Source organism: Cyprinodon variegatus, unplaced genomic scaffold (genome assembly GCF_000732505.1).
Source record: "Cyprinodon variegatus isolate N-32 unplaced genomic scaffold, C_variegatus-1.0 Scaffold23, whole genome shotgun sequence".
In the NCBI taxonomy this organism is placed as follows: domain Eukaryota; kingdom Metazoa; phylum Chordata; class Actinopteri; order Cyprinodontiformes; family Cyprinodontidae; genus Cyprinodon; species Cyprinodon variegatus.
In genome coordinates this window covers 1,305,345-1,325,924 of record NW_015150476.1, presented here as the reverse complement: position 1 = coordinate 1,325,924, position 20,580 = coordinate 1,305,345, and the positions used below count along the sequence as shown (strand labels likewise).

Genomic DNA, 20,580 nt, shown 5'->3' with positions numbered 1-20,580 from the left:
ATATATATATATATATATATATATATATATATATATTAATGTATGATTTTTGCCTTTACGTAGTTGCCAACTGGAAAGTTTTAAACTTTCTAATTATTAAAAAAAGAATAGAATTTTATGACACATCAATGATGGATTGATTGTCCAGTCAATACAGAAATGAGAACTTATGAAAGGTTCCTCGGTCCAAACAGAATGTTTTATGACCTGCAGTAGGGGAACACATGCAATATATATGTATATTGCATATATATGTATAAATAGAATAAAAGGCTTGTTGCATATCAGAAATAGACATCAAGAGGTTAAAATGTTTCAATTTCATGAATGATAAGTTTTATCCTAAACAAAAACAAACCAAAAATGAATTTACAAACAGCACAACAGTACAGCAAATACAAAGATACAAAATCCTCAAAGAAAACTCCAAATAAATCAGCTTTAAAATATTATTAAAATGTATTACAATTAAAATCAACTTATCATCTTTTAAATAAACAAATCACAGCTACCTGAGCGCTTTACAAGACAAACCTTTTCTTTATCGGAATTACATGATTAGTTCAATCTAGATTATTACATCATATCAAGTCTGCAGTTATTTTAGCCTGAATCTAAAAACACCCAGATGGGATTGAAGTTTCTTTCAGTCATATAAAAAAATAGGTCTTTTTCTGTCTTTTCAATAAACATCTTGTTTTCCATAATGTTCTTAGGGTAAAAACAAAACCCAAGAGAAGGAAAATAATGGCTCTTCAACTAAGATGAGGAGTTTGCTCGCTGGGAAAGTAACAGAGGTGCAGATCTGAAAGGAAAATATAGAGCAGGAAGAGGAGCATGTTCAGGTAAAAGAAAAAGAAAAGGTCTAAGCTTGTGTGGTGGTAGGGATGAATAAACACATGATCAGATGTCTATAGGCGGATCAGAGCCAGAGATTAGAAGGGATGGCTTCTACACTCAAAGCAGCTTTTTCCTTGTGCATTATTTAAGAGGAGCATCAGATGTTATGCTAATGAAACAGCCTTATTAGATTGCACCAATTAGTCAACATTACCGAAGTGTGCATTTTCTATTTTCTTGTTTCTTTGTCACATTGTTGTTCTCTGTCATAAGGTCTTTGAATGCCCCTGTTTTAGTATGTAACTAATGTTGCAGTAAAGGAAATAAAAATGTTATGCAAATTCCTAGAGGTGCACAACTCACTGTTTATAACGTTTCTAGACATCTATGAAACACAACAAAACATCCTGCAGTATCAGTCTATGTACTTAGCTTGGCTGTACGTATGTTGTAATTAAAATCTTAGCTTGACCAGAATTTTCTTTTTAATCAGATTTGCTGGGTGTTAATAAAATGTGTGGTGTGTTTTGAAAGGAATGGTGAGTATTTAACTAACGATAGTATTGGAAAGACAATTTACACATTAGTAAACTGCAAGGAGCCCCACTGTATGAAGATTTTAGAAAATATATTTAAACAAAAATTAGGACAAATACTCATCAGAACCACCCCCCCAAAGAAAGAGAAAAAAGGGGCTAAAATAAGTTATACTGATCATAACTCATACAGTGGATCTATGCTGACATCTAGTGGCCGTTCTATGTCATTACAGTTTTTATCTTAAAAAATTGTTCTGCATTCAGTTTTACTTTCAGGCAATCCTTTAAGTGAATAAAAATCAACAGTTTGTATTTTTTTCTTTTTTTGCAGAATCATATTTTTTTATTGCAATTTTTTTATTTGTATTTTTATTTTGCGTCATATACGTACAGTTAGAATAACGTCGCCTAAGTATGTTGCTCTTTGTAAACAGCTATAATACTCCGCAAACGATTTCTTAATCGATTTAACTCTCTAATGGATCATGACATATAATAAATGCATGAGGTATTTCAGTAAACAGGCATGGCGTTAAAGTGTTTTTCAGTAGCCAATGGGAAAAGCATCAGCCTCAGAGGCATGCGCTTTATGTAAGCAGCGCTTGTGTGGGAGGAGTCCCAGCATTGCAGCTCCAACAGCGGCTGGAGCTCACAGACTGAACAACCTCTCAACTATCAGACGGTGCAGGAAAGGTAACGCTATAGAGCAAATATATAAAACACGTTAGTATTATTAGCTGTTGTTAGGATGCACGCCCTGCTGTGATCAGCTCTGTATTTCTGTCAAATGATGTCGCGATGTGTTTACCCTTCATTTGCTGTCAGACAGAGAGGCCCTCTGTTGATGAGTGAAAGTCAAGGGAGCAGAAAGAGTTCGGAAAGAAATTGCAAAACATTTCGACGTTGTTAAAGTCTGATAAGCTCGCCCAGAACTCATGCATTTGTTAGATTTAGTCTACATTTGCTACAGCTGGTGATTATAGTATTTTATTGAAATTACATTAAACTTCACTACCAAATCCGCTAGAATATATTTATTAAAACATAATATGATAGGTAGGATAATTTAGGCTACAATTACCCATTTAGAAATGTTATGTCCATATTTTCTACAGCAGGTGTGAGCTTATTTTTTAAGTCTTAAATTTGTTTTCCTTCATTTACTGCCTCTCCAATATGGAGGACCAATCCTGCCATAATTTTAAATAAATACAGAAATAAATAAATGCTCCAAAAATAAATAAGCATACAATAAATTGCCCCCCCAAAATACAATAAAAAAATAACTGTATTTATTTCTTCCATGTTATTTTTTTCCGCCTGTCGTATATACATTTCTTTATGCATTTCTGCCTCATTATGCAAATGAGGAGGAGTGTGTCATAAGGGCTCAACTTCTGCCCATTGGTTGGTTAGCAGCCACCAGCCACAGTCACAGCAAACATGGTTACCTACCATGAAGTGGTCAGTGAGCTGAGACATTTAGCAACCGCTTTTGAAAACAATGCTCATGTTTGGTTGCTCGGCCGCTGACTGGACTGGACCGGGCATTCGAAACGAGCCATCAGCTCAGGGGTTGGTCCGGGTCTGGAGCCAGCCAGGGCTGGCTACATTTATTTGTTCATTGTATTTTTGGGGGCAATTGTATGCTTATTTATTTTTGGAGCATTTATTTATTTATTTTTAATTACGACAGGATTGGTCCTACATAGCATTAAAAAAATGTAAATCTTTACTATTTATAAGAACTGCACTGACAGCATTCATTTATTATTCTTTAAAGTGTTTTGGCAGGGGAATTACAGTTTAGAACAGAAAAACAATTTTTTTCCTGTTGAACTCTATTTACAAAACATAAACATGAAATTCTTTTATAATATAAAAAAACTGGGTAATACAATTGAAGCCAACATTGTAAAAAAAAAAAAAAAAAACGTTTTTTCCCTGGTGAGTCTGGGGATTTTCAATTATTTTTGCTGAGAATTTACTTTTCTACACGTAAGGCCAAATTCTCTATTTATTGAAGAAAAATATCTATTCAATAAAGAAAATATCTTTTCATCTTTACTGAAGGTCATGAGAAGCTAAAAAATAAAGTTTTTTATGTTTGATTTATGATTATTTCAATTTAATTGTTAACCAAAATGGGAATTTATAACAGCTTGTTTTTATTTCCAATTAAGGGAAAGGATTATAATGGCAGCAGCGTGCTCCTCACTGGACCCAGACCTAATGAGAGAGGTGCTTGAATGCCCCATCTGCCTGGAGACTTATAACCAAGATCAGCTGAGACCCAAACTTCTCCAGTGTGGCCACACTGTGTGTCGACTTTGTCTGGAGAAACTGTTGGCTAATACCATTAATGGTGTCCGCTGCCCCTTCTGCAGCAAGGTGTCCAGGATGAGCAGCATTTCCCAGCTGGCGGATAATCTCACTGTACTCAAGATTATAGACTGCACTTTGACCTGCAGTGCTGCAGCTGCGGCGCTAATGTGCAAGTCCTGCGGCAACCGGCTACCAAGACAGTTCTGCTTTGACTGTACCACGGTTCTCTGTGAGGTCTGTAAAGCTGATGGCCACCTGCATGACGGTCATTCGGTTCAGACGATAAAAGTAGCTGCCGAGCAGCGCCGTAAAGAACTGAGTGGTAGACTCTCTGCCCTCCGTGACGTTATGGGCAATATTCAGAAGAAAAAGAAGGCACTGGAAAACATTTCCAAAAGCTTGAAACAAAAGTACAGGGCGGTACAGCAAGAATATTCTGCGGCAGAACTACATCTTCAGGAAGAGCTCAGCAGATCTCGAAGGACATTTACAACTTCTTTAGGAGAAGTGGAAAAGCTTAATACACAGGTTATTGAAGAGCAGACATATCTACTGAACCTTGCTGAGGTAAAAGTAGTGTCACGATGTGATTACCTGACAGTACGAGTCAGACAAAGTGATATTGCGTTGTTGAGAGATGATGGCGCAGGAAGTGATGATGAAGAGCTGGACCTAAAAAGCAGTTTACCCACACAGTTCCAGCTGCAAGAGCCAACTCTGGCCAGAGCAGAGCACTCTAAACCTATAGAAGTGGGTCGTTTGACCACGAACGCTTACACAGTCAATACAGACGACGAGAAAGGTGGGTTGGAAGCTGTGCTTGAGTTTAATGCGGAGGAAGCACAGTTAGGTGCTACAGGTGGCCCTGTGACAGTTCCAGTAGATCTTTACAGGGATGTTGACATGGTTTCAGCTGGAGAAGAGGCAGTGTGTGGTTCGCCAGGCAGCTTTAAATCAAAGTCCATGGATGCAGGTGGGGGATCTGCTGGGGTTAGTTCTACACCTCCAGTCTGCCAGTTTCTGAAAAAGATGGGCTGTAAAGGAGCACTGCCTGGAATGTTCAATTTGCCTGTTAGTATTTGTGTTTCCCCACATGGTGACATTCTGGTGGCTGACCGAGGAAACTGCCGTGTCCAGATATTCAATCGCAAAGGTGTACCCCGCGAAATCAGACGCAATGCAAGCATTGATAACTTTGTTCTCAGCTTCTTTGGTGCTGACTTGCCTAACCTTATCCCCCTATCCATAGCTGTCACTCCCCAAGGTCTAATTGGTGTTACAGACAACTATGATAATTCAGTTAAAGTCTACACCATGGATGGGCATTATGTGGCCTGCCACAAAAATCAACTTATTAAACCCTGGGGAATTACTGCCATGCCATCAGGCCAGTTTGTGGTATCGGATGTGGAAGGGGGCAAGCTGTGGTGCCTTGCAGTAGACCGCAACGTAGGTGTGGTCAGCTACAATCGACTGTGCTCTGCAGTGCGACCAAAGTTTGTGACGTGTGATGCAGCAGGAACCGTGTACTTTACCCAAGGATTGGCCCTGAACTTTGAAAAACACCAGAATGATCCCCTCCTCGAAGGGGGGTTCTCCATTGGCTCAGTGGGTACTGATGGCCAGCTTGGCAAGCAGCTCAGCCATTTCTTTGCAGAGACAGAGGATTTTCGCTGCATCACAGGCATGTGTGTGGATGCCAATGGTGATTTACTGGTCACTGACAGTGGTAGGAAAGAAATCCTCCAATTTCCCAAAGAAGGGGGATTTAACGTTCTGGTCCAAGACGGGCTGACCTGTCCTGTGGGAGTAGCTACTACCCAGAAAGGACAGCTCCTAGTGCTTGATTGTTGGGACCACTGTGTCAAAGTCTTTACATATATCCAAAGAAGGCATTCTTCAACTTCCTAGAAACTTTTACATCCTGTAACGTTAGGAGTTTATTAGATGTGTTGTTGGTCTGGTCGAAGTGGGAAAGGCACTATTCTTCCCTAGCTGGGTTACAAGGTGGCTTTATTTATAAATTACTATAGCAAGTTTTGCAGGTACATAATGTAAATCAAGCAATTGGTGTGAAATCTATAAAGCACAAGTGCAAATATTCCTTCTTCTGTTATCAGCCTCCATTTCCCCTTAAACGTGAATCTGTGACTTACTTAAATTTGACTGAAAGAGAAGGGGTAGAAAATACCTTAAGATCTACATATTAAATAAAATATACTGTAAGTTCAAGAAAGTTGGCCTGCGATGCACTTTATTATTGACTTGTCTCTCTGCCCCAATATTATGTTTTAGTAGCAAAATTAACAATAAAACATCTGCTGAATGCAGCTGGCAGCTTTAAAAGTTACTTTTCTTTCACTAATGGAAAAAAAGCTTTCAATCAGTAATATTCAGGGATAATAAAATGTTGAATATTTACTACTGTAAACGTTTTTATCACTGTGTAGATATTTAAAAGTTAGAATACCATTCATAAGTTTGTTATCTTTTGTCACTCATTTCAGAAACTGAAACGCATACATCTTACAGATTAATTAATCAGTTATCTGTTTTAAGCCTTTATTACTATTTCTATGTTTTATCTGACAGATATGATAAATGATATTTTAAACAAAAGGTTAAACTTTTGAAACGGATGTTCATTTGCATGTGGTTGGGCCTCTATTGATGGATGTGACCATCTATAGGTGTAGTCCTGAGGCAACAAGCAGTTATCATATCATACCATGGATAAAGACTATTGTTCGGCCTCAAAGCAATTCTTTTCTGGCTCCTCTGGAGTTAGTGCTTTGCTAACACTCTCTTTAATGGGAGCGTGGAGCTACTGTACTGACCTTGAATGAGGATGTTGTTAAACGGTGAAAGGAATACTTTTACGATCTCATTAACCTGGCTGACACGCCTTCTGTGGCATAAGAAAAGACATAATACTTGGGGCGGTTTTTGTACATCACGCGGGCTGGAGTCACAGTGGTGGTAAAAAAAAAATCATGGTGGCAAGGCTTCAGGGGTGAACAGCATCTGCCCTGAGTACCTAAAAGCTCTGGATGTTGTCAGACTGCCAAGGCTGGCATGCCTCCTCAACATCACATGGAAGTCAGAGATAGTGCCCTTATACTGGCAGACTGGGGTGGGGGCATCCCTCCACACCTGTGGAACACTGGACCAGCTCTACACCCTCGTAGGGGTACTCAAGGGTTCTTTTTCTGATGCACCTCCCTCTGAAGGTGTTTCAGGCACGTCGCACTGAGAAGGAGAACGACCGAGGACATTGAGGAGAGGCTGCCGTATGTCTATCTCGCTGGCAAAGAAACGCCCTGGGCTTCAACCTGCAGAGCAGGAGGAGGTGTCTGGGGAGAGACTCCCCCATGTTTAACTTTTTCACAATATTCAAAGTCCTGAAATTATAAATTCTACGGTTTCCTTATCTGTCATATAAGTTTAAGTTTTAAAAAGAGTGACAAAAATATAGTATCTTCAATAAAATTCACATTTTTATAGATGTATGAGAATTGGTGGTTTTCAATGTTGTGCTCAGATTTGTAATTTCATTGTTTAATTTGAATAGCTTTAGGATCAAAATTCAACGTCTCTGATCTGGATGATGTTCTACTGTAGCTCATTCGTCACTGAATGTCTAAATGTCTGACTTCTTGATCTGCATTCGATTCCACAGACATAGAACCAGTTTTACTAAGAATGACAGAGCTGTAAGCTATAAAATCACAGAGGTGCTCTAATGCTTTGAACAGAGTTTTAGTTAGAAACTAATATAGAACATTTTTTCCTGTTAAAATTTTTTTTTTTTTTTTTTAATTGTGAAGTTTCAGGCCTTTTCAAGTCATTTTTATGTTTACCAATCTGCTAGTTAAAAATGGAAAGGAAAAGAAAGCCTTAAATTTAATTCTGTATGTGTATCAAGTATATTGGGGTAATTTGCAAAGGGCATACATCCATTCTAGTTGGAAAACAACGTGTAATCTTCAGTTTAATCACTCAGTCAGTCTCATTGCCATGCTAGAAGGAAAAAAAAGGAAGGCATCTGGGGAGGTTGGTAATTGCGAAAGCTTTCAAAAAATGGATGACTTATGGATGGGCTGGATTAATCTGGGGGTTAATGCCTTTATGAAAAGATTTAGCAAGTGTTTGGAATTTCTAGTGTGCGTTGATAAACTTTTAATAGTTATTTTAATCTTTTAGGAATTAAAAAATGCAAACTGCCTACCATACAGTTTTGTAAGCCATGCAAACTCAAATGAGCCATGATATTAAAAAGGGTGAAAAATGCTGCCACACAACTCACTGAACTTTTTTTTTAGCTTTATATGTCATCTACAGGAAATATATATATTTTTTTCTTGTTATTCCTGAAAAGAGAACACAGTTTTTTTTTGTAGAAAATGTAGTTAAACATTCAGTTCAGCAAAGGGAATCTTAATTTTACTACATGCATTGTGATGGCATATTACAAAGATAACTTTAGCTTAATAAAAATTTCAAGTATAAAGGGGAAAGAAATGTTACAGGAGAGAAATGCGTACAAGATTTGAAGCCCAGAAGAGTTTATTGTTAAATTTAGTTTAGTATTTTTCCATAGAAAATAACATCATAGGTCATTCTTTGTTTTTGCATTCATCACTTAAATTAACATTGAAATAAATTAAAGCTCAAGTTTTTAAGATGGATTTGTTTCAAGAAACCAGAAACGCATCTGTAAAGTTGTCAGAATAATCATGACTTAAAAACATATTTTATTAGCAATATAGGTTATTTAATAAATATGTTGTTCTTTTATCCATTTGCTAGCACTGTTGCATAGTATTTATTGCATAGCCTGTTGGTATATAAAGTAAGTTTTGGTCTCCTCTGTGAGAAAAAGAAAATTTGACAATTTTGCAAAAAATCGAAATTGCAATTATTTTTCACAAAAATTGCGATTTTATTTTGATTTTCCTTTCCTTTGCACAAACCCAAAGTTTGTAGATGTTTCACCTAAAGCTTTCGGTTTTGGAGATCTTGTTTTGCCGAGTCCATTGAAACAAGATGTAACCATTGTGTGAAAAAGTGTTTACTTCTATGCATGGATCTGTACCAATTATATCGCAAATGCAATTAATTGCTCAGCCCTATTACCGTGTGTAATACTCAAAACCTGGTTCCACATTTGTGATATGTCCTGTTATGCTAAAACTGTCATTTAATTGAAAGAATAAGATTCTTAGTTGATAATAGCACTGTGACATGACTAAATATGTTGTTGTTTTAGCTTATTCAGCCATATAAGCAAATGTTTTTCTGGTCAAACTTGAACTGGGTCAAAGTACAGCCTTTGAAATCTATAGTTGAAGCTTTGTGTCCTGTGGATTAATTATGCAAGTTAACAAGATCATAGCAGAAAGGAGGTATAAAACCACCAAAGTAAGGATTATTTCAAATTAAAATACTGAAAAATGAACAAATGTTTTATTATGCATCTTTGGATTACATAATTTTCTTATGTATCATTTTTTGCCCCATTTTCCAGCATAAAAAGTAGACAGTAAAACCATTAAAATATACAGGCTGTTTAACTCAGCTGGACTATCAGCTCCGATCATGTGATGTGTTGCTTTACAGGTATGCATCTCATTTTTAGTAAGTAAGTCATAAAATGCATTACCATAATAAAGGTAATAAGTGCTGCCAATTCAGTGTTTATGACACTCTACTTTTTTAAGGCTTATATAAAATGTAGAACATTCTGTTTTCAAAAAATAAAATAAAATAAAAATTTCCATGGGAATTTCACTAAAAGGATGGGTAATGTTTGAGGCTTTGAAGGTTGAACCATTTAAGAAGTTAACTGTAATTTGGTATCATTCATTGAAAGTTAATCTGAATTTCTAAATATTTAGGAGAATATAATCTGAATTAAATGAACAGATTAATGTAAATGTTCCCAAACTGACTGACTCTGCATTTGTAGCCCTATGTACTGTAAAAGGAAAATCTAAATATGCACAAAAGATAATCTGGCAGTCAACAAATAATTACAGTAAACTGAACCCAAGATAGAATGTTGCAGTTTAAGTAAACGTCAGCTTTGCCACACATTTTCTTTCTCCTTTTGCATATTAAATTATGCTTTTACTTTTATGCAAATCCATCTCAGCACTATATACACTTTGATCTAATAGTCTATGTACTGCATGTCATTCTTAGCATAAAAATTGTTTAGTGATCATCACTGAAGTAGAAACAGCATAATCAAGACTAAAAGTCAAAGACCAGAAAATGCTTAAAAGTCAAGTGTCCTTGTGTTCATGTGGTGAGTTGTTGAGTGTCTCTCATCCTCTAAATATGTTGTTTCATTACATTTGCAGTTTTTTTGTTCATATTACTGATTTATGACTTAGCATTCTGTTTACAGTATACTAAACAATCATGTTGTTCAACGTTTTCAATCCAATTCATGTTTGTATTGATAATCCTGAGTGCAATAAATATGAACCGATAAACTAAAATACCCTGTGGTTTTCATTTTATGTTAGGTTTATGACATTTGTTTTTTTGAGTATGGTTTGTACAATTACAGTTAATGCCCAAAGTATTTGCACATATTATTTCATGTGACAATTTTTTCATATCTCTTAAAAGATTACTGTTATGCAAAAGGATTCTCAGGAGTAGGATCCAAATGCAGACGGGCAGGCGGAGGCAGCGTAGTGAGCTGAAAAATATACGGCATGGCATAGTAGAAAATATTATCACCCATAGAAGATGAAAGCAAACTGATAACTATTAAAAGGATGGCAGCCTAAGAACTTATTTGCAGATGCAGGTGGACTGAGAAAACGATTAATGTGTAGAGAGGAGCGGTATGATCAAGAGTTAGAGTAAAACTAGCTGATTAGCTGACAGGAAAACAAAACATAACTAATTGGAACAGAAATACAACACAAATCCAACAAATGACTCAATAGGTTAAGAGTTTGTCCTGTAACCTGTCGGTTTGAGCCCCCTGCTCCATCTGTCTCAGTCGTTGTGTCCTTGGGCAAGACACTTCACCTGCCTTGCCTGCTGTATGGCAGCCTTGCTTTTATCATTCTGCTCCTGGGCAGCTTAATATAGTGTTAGGCACTTTGGGGGTCCTCGGACTTGATAAAGGACTATATAAGTAAAGGCCATTTTTTATTTTACCATAAGGACAAAAGCAGGCTAATTCAGAGAACCAGGGTTAAGGAAATAAAACAAACAAACTAGAAAGCAAAAAGTAAAGAAATGCATAAATATAAAAACTTAACAAAAACGGGCACAGAGTAGAGAATTACATGGCAAAACCCAAAATGACAAGAACCTTAAATCATGGAAATCATCTGCAAATGGTGTTAAATATTTAAACATTTGGTGCTTTAGAAATTTCATGAAAGTTTTCTTTTCTTTTTTTTTCTCCATGTTTTTCTTTTCCGTGCTTCTCATGATAAAATACTTTTTATGTCCTAGTCATCACACCCTCTCTTTTTTTTAGGACCTGAATACCTTTACAAATATATGTTATCTAGTTTTTGTCTCCATCCAACAATTTTAATTTAGAGGCTTTTCTTCTCATGGTCACGGTAGGGCAAATACTAAGCCATCAATGGAGCGGCAGGTCATACATACCCTGTATAGGTTGCCAGTCTATTACAGGGTCATCTTTTAACATCACTGTTTTCAATATTTCTCCATGAATCCATGATTACACTACATAAATAACTCGAATGAAAAACACCACAAGCAAAACTAGGAGAAAAGAAAAGCCAAGAAATAATGCCTTTCTATTTTTTATATTTCCTTGAAAGATAATATAAGTAACCTTCTATTAGATATTTCTATATCACACACTGACTGATGACATTGATTCAACTCATAAAAACATTTTCTTTTCTGCATATATACTTTCTTCACTCAAAATAAAGAGACACAGTTAAAGCTGAGTGCAGTGTTAACAAAAAAAGTGGTTTCAGTCACAATTTTCTTTTAGATAAGAACCTACATGTAAACATTTCTCATATTTTTGCGCACTAACAAAAAACAATTCCAGCATTAAGCCACCTACAAAGAGAACATTCCTCAGAAAAACCCAAACATGTTTTACACCATTTAAACTCTGCCATGCAAAAATGTCATGTTTTAAGTCCTCAATCTCTCATGCATCCAATTCTTTTGAGCCTGTTAATTCTTTATCAGTTAGTTTCTTGAATATTTTAGAAAATGTTCTAGAATAGGAATCATAATTTAATATGGATAGAGTCTCTGTGATTCAAGCAAGTACTACTTAATTTTAGCAGAAATGATCCATCAAAACCTTACCAGATTTATTAATATGATATGCAGATACTTTCATCTGCGAAGATGAAACTTCATTAAACTAAGCATGCCACTCAGTTGACATGGTTCAGAGTCGATGGTTTAATTTCCTTCAGCTAACAGTTGTTTGACTGTTTGGTGACACTCATAGCATTGTTCAGAATATTGAATGTTAATCCCCAGATGGTCAGGTGACTATTGGGGAGAAATGTCATGGCAAAAATAACTATTTTGAGGGAGGAGCAAACTCCACATTTAACATTCTAAATCTCAGCATACAAACTGCACAAGGCTTGTGCAAGACATGTGCCTAATTTCCTTACATTTAGACTGACATAACTTTATTATTTAGATATGGCAACAAATGCAACATAAGAGATAGTGTAGCTCCAAATATAAGCCCTCTAAATTTAGGCCGGCATGTATTTGGTCTTTAAATCTGTCAGCTTACTCACCTTTCTGGTACTGCAACCAGAGCTGCTGCTGGGCCTTCTTGCTGGGAAAGTAGATGTTGCAGCTAAGTTCAGAGCCATACAGGGCCTCAGACACATAATGGCTGCCATACAGCTGGAGGAAAGCAAGAAGCTCCTCACGTGTGCTGTCGCCCGACAGCGTCTTGAGCACCTTAGAAAATTCTATCAAAGATGGAACAAATTATATTGATTTCCAGATTGCTATGATTGCTGGTAAAACGTAAAGAAATCACATTTCCTTTAGGTGTAGATTGATTTCCACTTCTGTCACATGATAAACAATGAATCAAAATTATATTTTTTCAGTTACTGACCTGTGGATAAGGTTATAGAGCTGAGTTTGACTTTGTACAGATTGCTGCGCACCCTCCACTGTTGAACCATAGGATAGCCTACCGCTTCACTGAACTGGGCATCCCCTGATGAAGAAATGGGAAGGAGACAAATGAAGATAGAAGGACATTCACACAAACACAAGAGTTTTAAACAAATTACTGGGCCAGACTCATGAGGAGAGGCAAAACTTTATGATTAATAAAAAATATAGAATCTTTTGTTTTATTTTCATTATTACAGGATTATTGCGTGGCCATTACAACCCTATATTGCCTTAACATCATTTATCATCAGAGCCCACAACCCAGCTGCTCCTGGATCAATGGTGATATATGGTACAGCTTGAACTCCAATTGGATTGCTGACATTAGAATCGAGCAATCTTGGCTTTCAGCGCAATTCAATTACCTAACTTTCACACCGCTTAGAAGTAAAGCTGCAAAAGTGAAGAGCAAGGGAAAATAAACAAAGAAACTGCTCACAGGAATCTTGACCTTTTGCCTCTTTGAAGCGATTTACACCTGAGACATTTGTGCACAGGGAAGAAAAGGGCAATTTACTTTGTGTACATGTGTGTGTCCAATTGTGGCAAAAGCAAATCAAAAGTAAAAGATCTTCGAGATCAGTAAGGGCTAAATGGCAATTTAGCTAATGGAGGTATTGGGGAGCAGAGGTGGAGGTCTGAGACAAATGACTGACTGACTCTGGCCAAAATAAGAAATGGGTGGAACAGTATTAGCCAGAACAAAGAAAAAAATCCTGGGTTGGATGTTAAAGATTTTTGCAAATGTTCACTATCACTGGTAAATGTTAAAACTCAGAGCAAGAAGCAAAGGCAGTAGAATGTCACAAAAATAAAGGACATTTAGCCGAAATTCAATTGAATTCACTTAAATTCAACTCAATCGAAAAAAAAAAAAAAAATCCCGAGGGAAATTAAATTATACTTTTCTTAAAAGCATTAAACAACTATTTTGGGCTGTGTTGGAATCCTAAAAAGCATAAATAAGATAGTTGTTCAATAACATATCTCCTGGGCTTTCCTCTGCAGTTTATGTCTTCACAATGAAAATGTTTGTATACCGAAGCTATGGATAACACCTCTGTAAATTGCTTGCTCTTTTTATTTTTACTTGACCCCCATTGTTGCTGTTAGGTACTTCTTGGTTAGATATGTCAAATGTTAGAATGTTTTGGGGTTTATTTTTGCTCTGATTTTAGGACAGTTGCAAAATAAATACTCAAAAAAATGTTTTAGCTTTAAAAATAGTTCCTCCTATCTTTGTTTTAGTTTCTGTTTACAAAGCAAAGGGTTTGTATGTTTTTTTAAATTTATGTTTAAATTGCATATTTTAAGAAAAAGAGCTGACCTTACAATTTCTATATATGGCGTGATGCTACTACTCTTCAGTATAACAAGTACAACATTCTTAAAACCTCTTTTACCTGATAGAAGTTGTAGATTGGGCAATGGTTCAGACAAAATTCCCCGACACTGTTCCTCGACTGGCAGGGGGATCACCATTAGACCATCGGCTAGTTGTGGAAAGTCCTTTATGTAGTTGTTGTCCCTAAAATTAAACAGAGAAATACTTTTACTTCTAAGAGAATCCTAAGGTCATGTTTGTTGGACTTGTTGTCCAGCATCAATTGGGGAATTGCATTGCTGCTTATTGCCAGATTAAAAAAGGAAAAAAAGGCTTACTTCTGTAACTTTCGCAGTAAATATAGTAAAATGTACACACTATTTAAACAAGATTTTGAGAGACTTGGCTTTTGAGCAAGAAGCTCTAAGGATAGAATATGGACTTTATTTCTATCATGGGTTTTTCAGGGATACTCCTAGGAACCATAATAATAATGAGCAGAATGTAATTCATATTAAACAGATTCTCACTGCCTGCTGAAAGCAAGGCCACAAAAAAACCCAGACTCATTTTCTAAACTCAATTCTTATAAGACCAGGTTCCATAAGGGGTGTAAGGGTTTAGTTCATGTGTAAAAAACAAACAAAAAAGAAAAAAACTCTGGGGATGGGATAGCTTTTCTACTCCTAATGTTAACTTCACTACCCCCCACCCCGTCCCCACTCTGCGTGCTCTTACAACAAAGTCTTCAAGAAGCAATCAAAGCCAGATGGTTAAAACTGAGGGTTACAAGGCCAAAGAATAAGAGGAAAGAGCGAAAGGAGAGGTGTTGTAAAAAGATTACCGAGGCTTATGCTCACAGAAAACATATTGATTACCAAACTGAATCAGCTGGCTTCAGGCTGTGGCTCAAATAAAAACTTTAAAGGTGTGTGGATTCAGATGATTTGTAGCTGTATGGATTTTCCACCCTACTTGTAGCCTGTCCTTGAAATGAGTTTCAATTTTTGAGCCACTTTGCTGCCCTCATCCAAAAATAAGGTTACCCAACACAGAGTTTAATATGTTTCCCAACACTTGGCTATATTACACCAAACTAAAGACTAAATTGATTTTGATAATGGAGTACACGTAACTAAATCTAGTGGACTTTGTAAACAATACAGTGCAGTCACCGGAATAATACAGACAATTCAGTTTCAATAAATGTTAGGTTGCCACTGCATTATTTATTATGCTACTGAATGGTATATGTAGGAAGATTTAAATTCTGCCTCGTGATGTCTCACAACAATATTTATGATTCAAAAAACACAAATGGTTTACACTACTTTATTTCAATAGAAAAAGAAAACAGCTTAAAACAATTCAAAATGTGTAGCTATAGTGTATGTTGGAAGAAAAGATAAGATTTTCAAAGGGACAAATTGAACATTATCAACACATATTTTCTTTTTTACATATATACTTTGAGCCATTAACACTAACATTGACTGAGTTATTGTATAAAAGCCCACCCACCCTTTTCCCTCTAAACTTTTATAGTCATGTTTTTATATGTAATTTGCTCTGGATGTTTGTGTACTTCAGGCACCTCAAAAATTCTTCTTAAGTAACGTAAAGTATTTGTCCTTTTTTTTTTCAATTGTGCCTGCTGGAATATTAAGATTGTTAGAATATTAAGACTGTGTCATAAGTATTTTTTGCTAAAGCACTTTTGCTGGCTACTGAATTGTATATCAATAGTAGCCCCATTAGAAATTGGCTCAATAAAAGAAAACCATGTAACTTTGATGCCTCATTAAAACGAAGATAATGCTGATAAATATGAAGCTGTATTTTAATAACTCTTTTCTATCTTCCAAATAATTATATTTTCTCCACTACTCTTTAAGCTTAAACATCACAGCGACATTAGTATGTGGGCAGTAAAATTCTGTGCATATGGCCAAATATAATATTGCACTGCATTATTTGCACACGTCACTTGAAATTTAAAGGCCTTCTAACTATTCAATTTAATCAGTCTTCCCTGATTGTAATATCACAGAAATCAACTTACATATTTAGGATGTTGTTCGGTTACTTATAGAGAAAAAATATGTGTTCAATATTCATTCTACTTGGTTTAGCTTAAAAAAAATTCATTTTTCCTTTCTAAAAGGGAGGCATTAACTGAGTTGGCTTGGAAGAAGTCCAAACTAAGAGGGCTGGTTTCAATAATTTTAACCTGATATATTTTTTATGTTTTCTTTTTTTATCTTCATTTTATCAAATTTTCTTGCCACTTTTTTTTTAATTTCTTAATTTGTTAAGGTTTAGATGTTCTATTTCAGTCTATCCTTTTGTCAAGACTTCAACACATAAATAGATTGACAAATAATAATAATAATAATAAATCCAATTTGTACCGCACTTTTCATTAAGAAAAATCTCAAAGTGCTAGATCTGTATATATATATATATATATATATATATATATATATATATATATATATATATATATTTCTTTTTTTTTGTATTTTTTATTTGCATTTGAGAGGAAGGGTCATTGAATCAGTGGAAAAACAACATCTCTAGTGTGTGATTTGTTACACTTTGACTATTTTCAATCTGTTTTGTAATCATATGCATCCACCATTACATTTGGTAGGTGTTTTTACAAAATTCAGTGTTTCACAAACAGTTAAAAAACAAAATGTTGCTACAGCTAACAACAGCTAAAGTCTTACATCCACTTTTTTTTTTTTTTTTTTTTTTATCACAGTTGGACATAACACTGCAATATTTCTACCTACAGAGCGACTGTGACAATTGGTTGTTTTGTACTCAGCCTCAAACCCCGCAGTGAACTTTTCTGGGATTTACTCTGTTGTCTACAGTCCTTGTATCCTTTCAGGTGCTCTTTTCTCCAATTGGTGCAAAGTGGAAAAAAAAAATATGTCAATAGAAAAAGCTTTTTTGAGCCTGTCTTGAACCCACGTAATGAGCGGGTATAGCTTTTTTCTGCCTGTGTTCGTTTCATCATGAGCCTGTGTATCTCAGTTCAACAGATGTGACACAGTTATCTGCAAGCAACTTTTGCATGGTTAGATTACAGTTAACATTATAGTTGCAGATCCTTATAGCTGGAAAACATGCCTCAACAAATGGAGGAAATATACAATCAGATGCTCTCAGATGCTTTTCTTCTCACATTTATGAGTTACCTTTGTACCTTAATGTTTGAAAAATACAAAGAATTAAACAAAGTTCTTTTTTGTTTATTTAGCATTATATGCATTAGTTTATATTGTTTGCACAAAATGAATAGTATATAAACTGAGATGATAAGAAAGAAAGAAAGAAAATTATGATAGAACACAAAAAATCATTATGGTAGAAAGAAGAATTCCAATCTATAAGAAAACTGATTTATAGAATAGAATGAAAATGAGTTTTCATATACTAGAATGGCTTTTACACCACTCAGATTTAATAATTAAAACTCCACTGCAGCAGAAATGATTGGGTAGTTATAAACCAAAGTCATGTAGTCTGAACTCTGGGATGTGATAATCAATAAAATACTTGACTTTACAACAGAGAAGGGGACAAACACAACCATAAATGTAACCACCAGAGGCTGCTCTGTCTCCATGTAAAATAAACACCAGAAGGAGCTCTTGTGAGAGTTTAACATGGCTGCATTTACATGTGGACCTGAAGAGACTGGAGAAAAACAACAGTGGAATGCTTGCTTGAGTTGCAATTATGTACAAGTCAAAACAAAATGGCAAATGTTCTAGATAAATTGGACTATTGTTATAGAGATTGTGTTCATTGTTGTTGGGTTCTCGGGAGAAAAATGCAGGATCATGTAGGGCAGGCCAATTTGCTAAGCCACAGAAAATGCAGTTTTTAGAATGTCTCACACAGGTTGATGAGAGATCCAACAGATGAAATTTCTCTACTTACATACCAGAAAAAAACAAAAAACATGTAAAAAGCTGAATGGGGCAGAAAAGTCTAGACATCATAAAGTAATGGTCAACTTACCACAGACAGGGAAAGAAAGTGAAGCAAACACTGAGGATAGGACTGTTAACAGTTTCTCACACTGAACAATCACAGGGTATCAAACCCCTGGTAGCATTGTCAGATTAGAACTAACAGCAGGGCTTTGAACTTTACGTGAACAGCCACTGGGTGCCAGTACAGTGCACAAAGGAGGTGGGCTTTTGAGGCTGGAGATAAAAATTGCTGCAGCATACTGGGTAAGCTGAAAAGGTGTCAGAGTGGATAAAAGAAGACTGGGAAGGAGGAAAGAAATACAGCTTTATGATGCATAGAGGAAGAAATAGCTGTTTCATTTGACAAAGGTACTGCCAATCTTTAAGTGTCAAGTGTTTTTTATTTACAGTCAGAATTTTGCAATATTCCACCTTCTTGATATTTCAGAAAACCAGCTACAGTACAACATTTAAAATAATAATTATATATATATATACATATATATATATATATTTGTCCTCCAGTTTACAAACATTTCTTCATAAAACAGGTTTTCTTGTCTGTGATAACGTTTGACACAAGAGTAAAATGTGCCCATACCTATTACTGTATGCAATATCTACAGAGATCAATAGTTTACTCAGACTGTACAAAGAGACATACATTTTTCCTTGACAAAATCAGAATCAACTCTAAATTTGAAGTATGAATAAGAATTTGACTTCCATTAACATCATGTTTAACAGTTCAACGAATAAGAAAAATCATTCTAACTCTGTGTAAGGACAGGATGCAACATAGAAGTACATAAAATGTCCTTGTTGTGTGATAGAATGCACAAGAATTTGACTTGTGTGTATGTGCAATCATGTAAATGTAGCATTGGCAACATTGCAGCTTGCCATCACGTATTTACCATTGTATCCAGGTCTCTTATACATTTGGTAGAGGCCAAGCAAACACTTACCAACTGCCTTCAGGTGAGTCCCTGATAATTGGAAATCCCACTTTAGGTTGAATATAGATGGGAATAGTGATAGCAAGGTGGGCTAATATTACATACAATACAGCAGGGGGACTAAAATTGAGCTTTGTTGAGTGCACTCTTGTGGGCATTTATAGTCTCCCCAATGATCCCACAGGTAAAAATGACAAACCACTTTGACACACTAGATTTGCAGGTAAGATATAATTGAGACTCAGCAACACAAATCCACCTGCCATCTTGAAGCTGATCTACACTGAGAAGAGGCTGAGAAGTTTGATACCATATAGTCGGAACACACTATTTGGGTGTGATGAACACTCCACTCTGCAAGTCCAGGGGCACTGTTCTCGGTCACCACATAGAGTTGAAAAGGGATTTCAACCACAACAGCCCGCCAACATTCAGATATCATCCATAGCAAAGCCTTGCTAATGCTTCCACCAGAAAAGGAGTGAAAGCTGGTTTGAGCAGAACAACACAATATTCTTTCCACTTTCAGACAGGTCTTCAGTAAAGGTCAGCAGCTCTCCACCTCACACTGTTAACAGCCTTGGTGAATCACTAACTTCTCTCCAAGAGATTCCAGATGGTTTCGTCAGAAACACTTCGAGGCTAACCCAAAGTCCCTCTCCATGGCCTTACCAAACAATTGGCAGGCCGTAGAGGCCCTTTTGCCTTGGAAACTGCCCGGGCAGTGGCATGCTTCGCTGCACAGTAACAACATTCTACAATGAAAAATACATTTAGAATAAAAATTTGTGTTGTGCCGATGCCATTATTTGGTTCCAATACCAATACCTGGCTGTGCAGCATTTGCGATACCGATACCATACCGATACCATCTGTTTGAAATTAATGTGTTTGTGTGTATATATGAAGAACTGCATACTACTGTAAAATAATTGCGGTCATGGCTTTGTCAAGCTTTTTGAAGCAGGAAAAAGACTAATTCAAAATGAATCCAGTAGAATTTTTTATTGCCTACCTGGAATGGGTGACAATAGTTGAATCGGTGCCCAATTTGTTGGTACTCGCCAATACCAATACCACCATTATAGTGCTGGATCGGGGCCCTGCCCGATACTGGTATCGGTGCAACATTAATAAAAATTTGGTAAATGTATTTGTGTATTTTTTTTTATCATATTATGGAATTATCGTTAAGATAAACAACAAATAACAACTACAACAAAAAACCTACACAATTTAGAATAACTTTAAGTAAAACAAAGCTAACAAAACAAGTGTAATGGTTCCAAAATATTGAATTGTAAACACAAAGCAATTCTACACAGTCACTTTTAAAAAAAGAGCAAACCCAACATAAAAACTGCATTAAATACTGGGTACACCCTATGGTTCTATAACCTTAAGTTGTAGCTTTCTGT

The 20,580-nt window shown here is 36.0% G+C and overlaps 2 protein-coding genes across 2 annotated transcripts in view; one reads left to right on the top strand and one right to left on the bottom strand.

Annotated features, from left to right (window-relative positions):
- astn2 (astrotactin 2) overlaps positions 1–20,580 on the bottom strand; it is a 398,940-nt gene that overhangs the window by 90,135 nt on the left and 288,225 nt on the right. Inside the window, exons 14-16 of the mRNA XM_015392541.1 lie at positions 14,291–14,415; positions 12,823–12,927; positions 12,491–12,670 (exon numbers count right to left, since the gene is read on the bottom strand). Coding sequence (XP_015248027.1) covers positions 12,491–12,670; positions 12,823–12,927; positions 14,291–14,415 — 410 coding nt within the window. The remainder of the gene's footprint in view (positions 1–12,490; positions 12,671–12,822; positions 12,928–14,290; positions 14,416–20,580) is intronic.
- Positions 2,001–10,195, top strand: trim32 (tripartite motif containing 32). The gene is made up of 2 exons (XM_015392550.1): positions 2,001–2,072; positions 3,563–10,195. Exon 2 carries the CDS (start codon positions 3,576–3,578, stop codon positions 5,613–5,615), a length of 2,040 nt encoding a protein of 679 aa, XP_015248036.1. The 5' UTR covers positions 2,001–2,072; positions 3,563–3,575; the 3' UTR covers positions 5,616–10,195.

What these genes read in the sequence shown, in the direction of transcription:
- trim32 (XM_015392550.1), top strand. Translation starts at nt 3,576, where the DNA reads ATGGCAGCAGCGTGCTCCTCACTGGACCCAGACCTAATGAGAGAGGTG.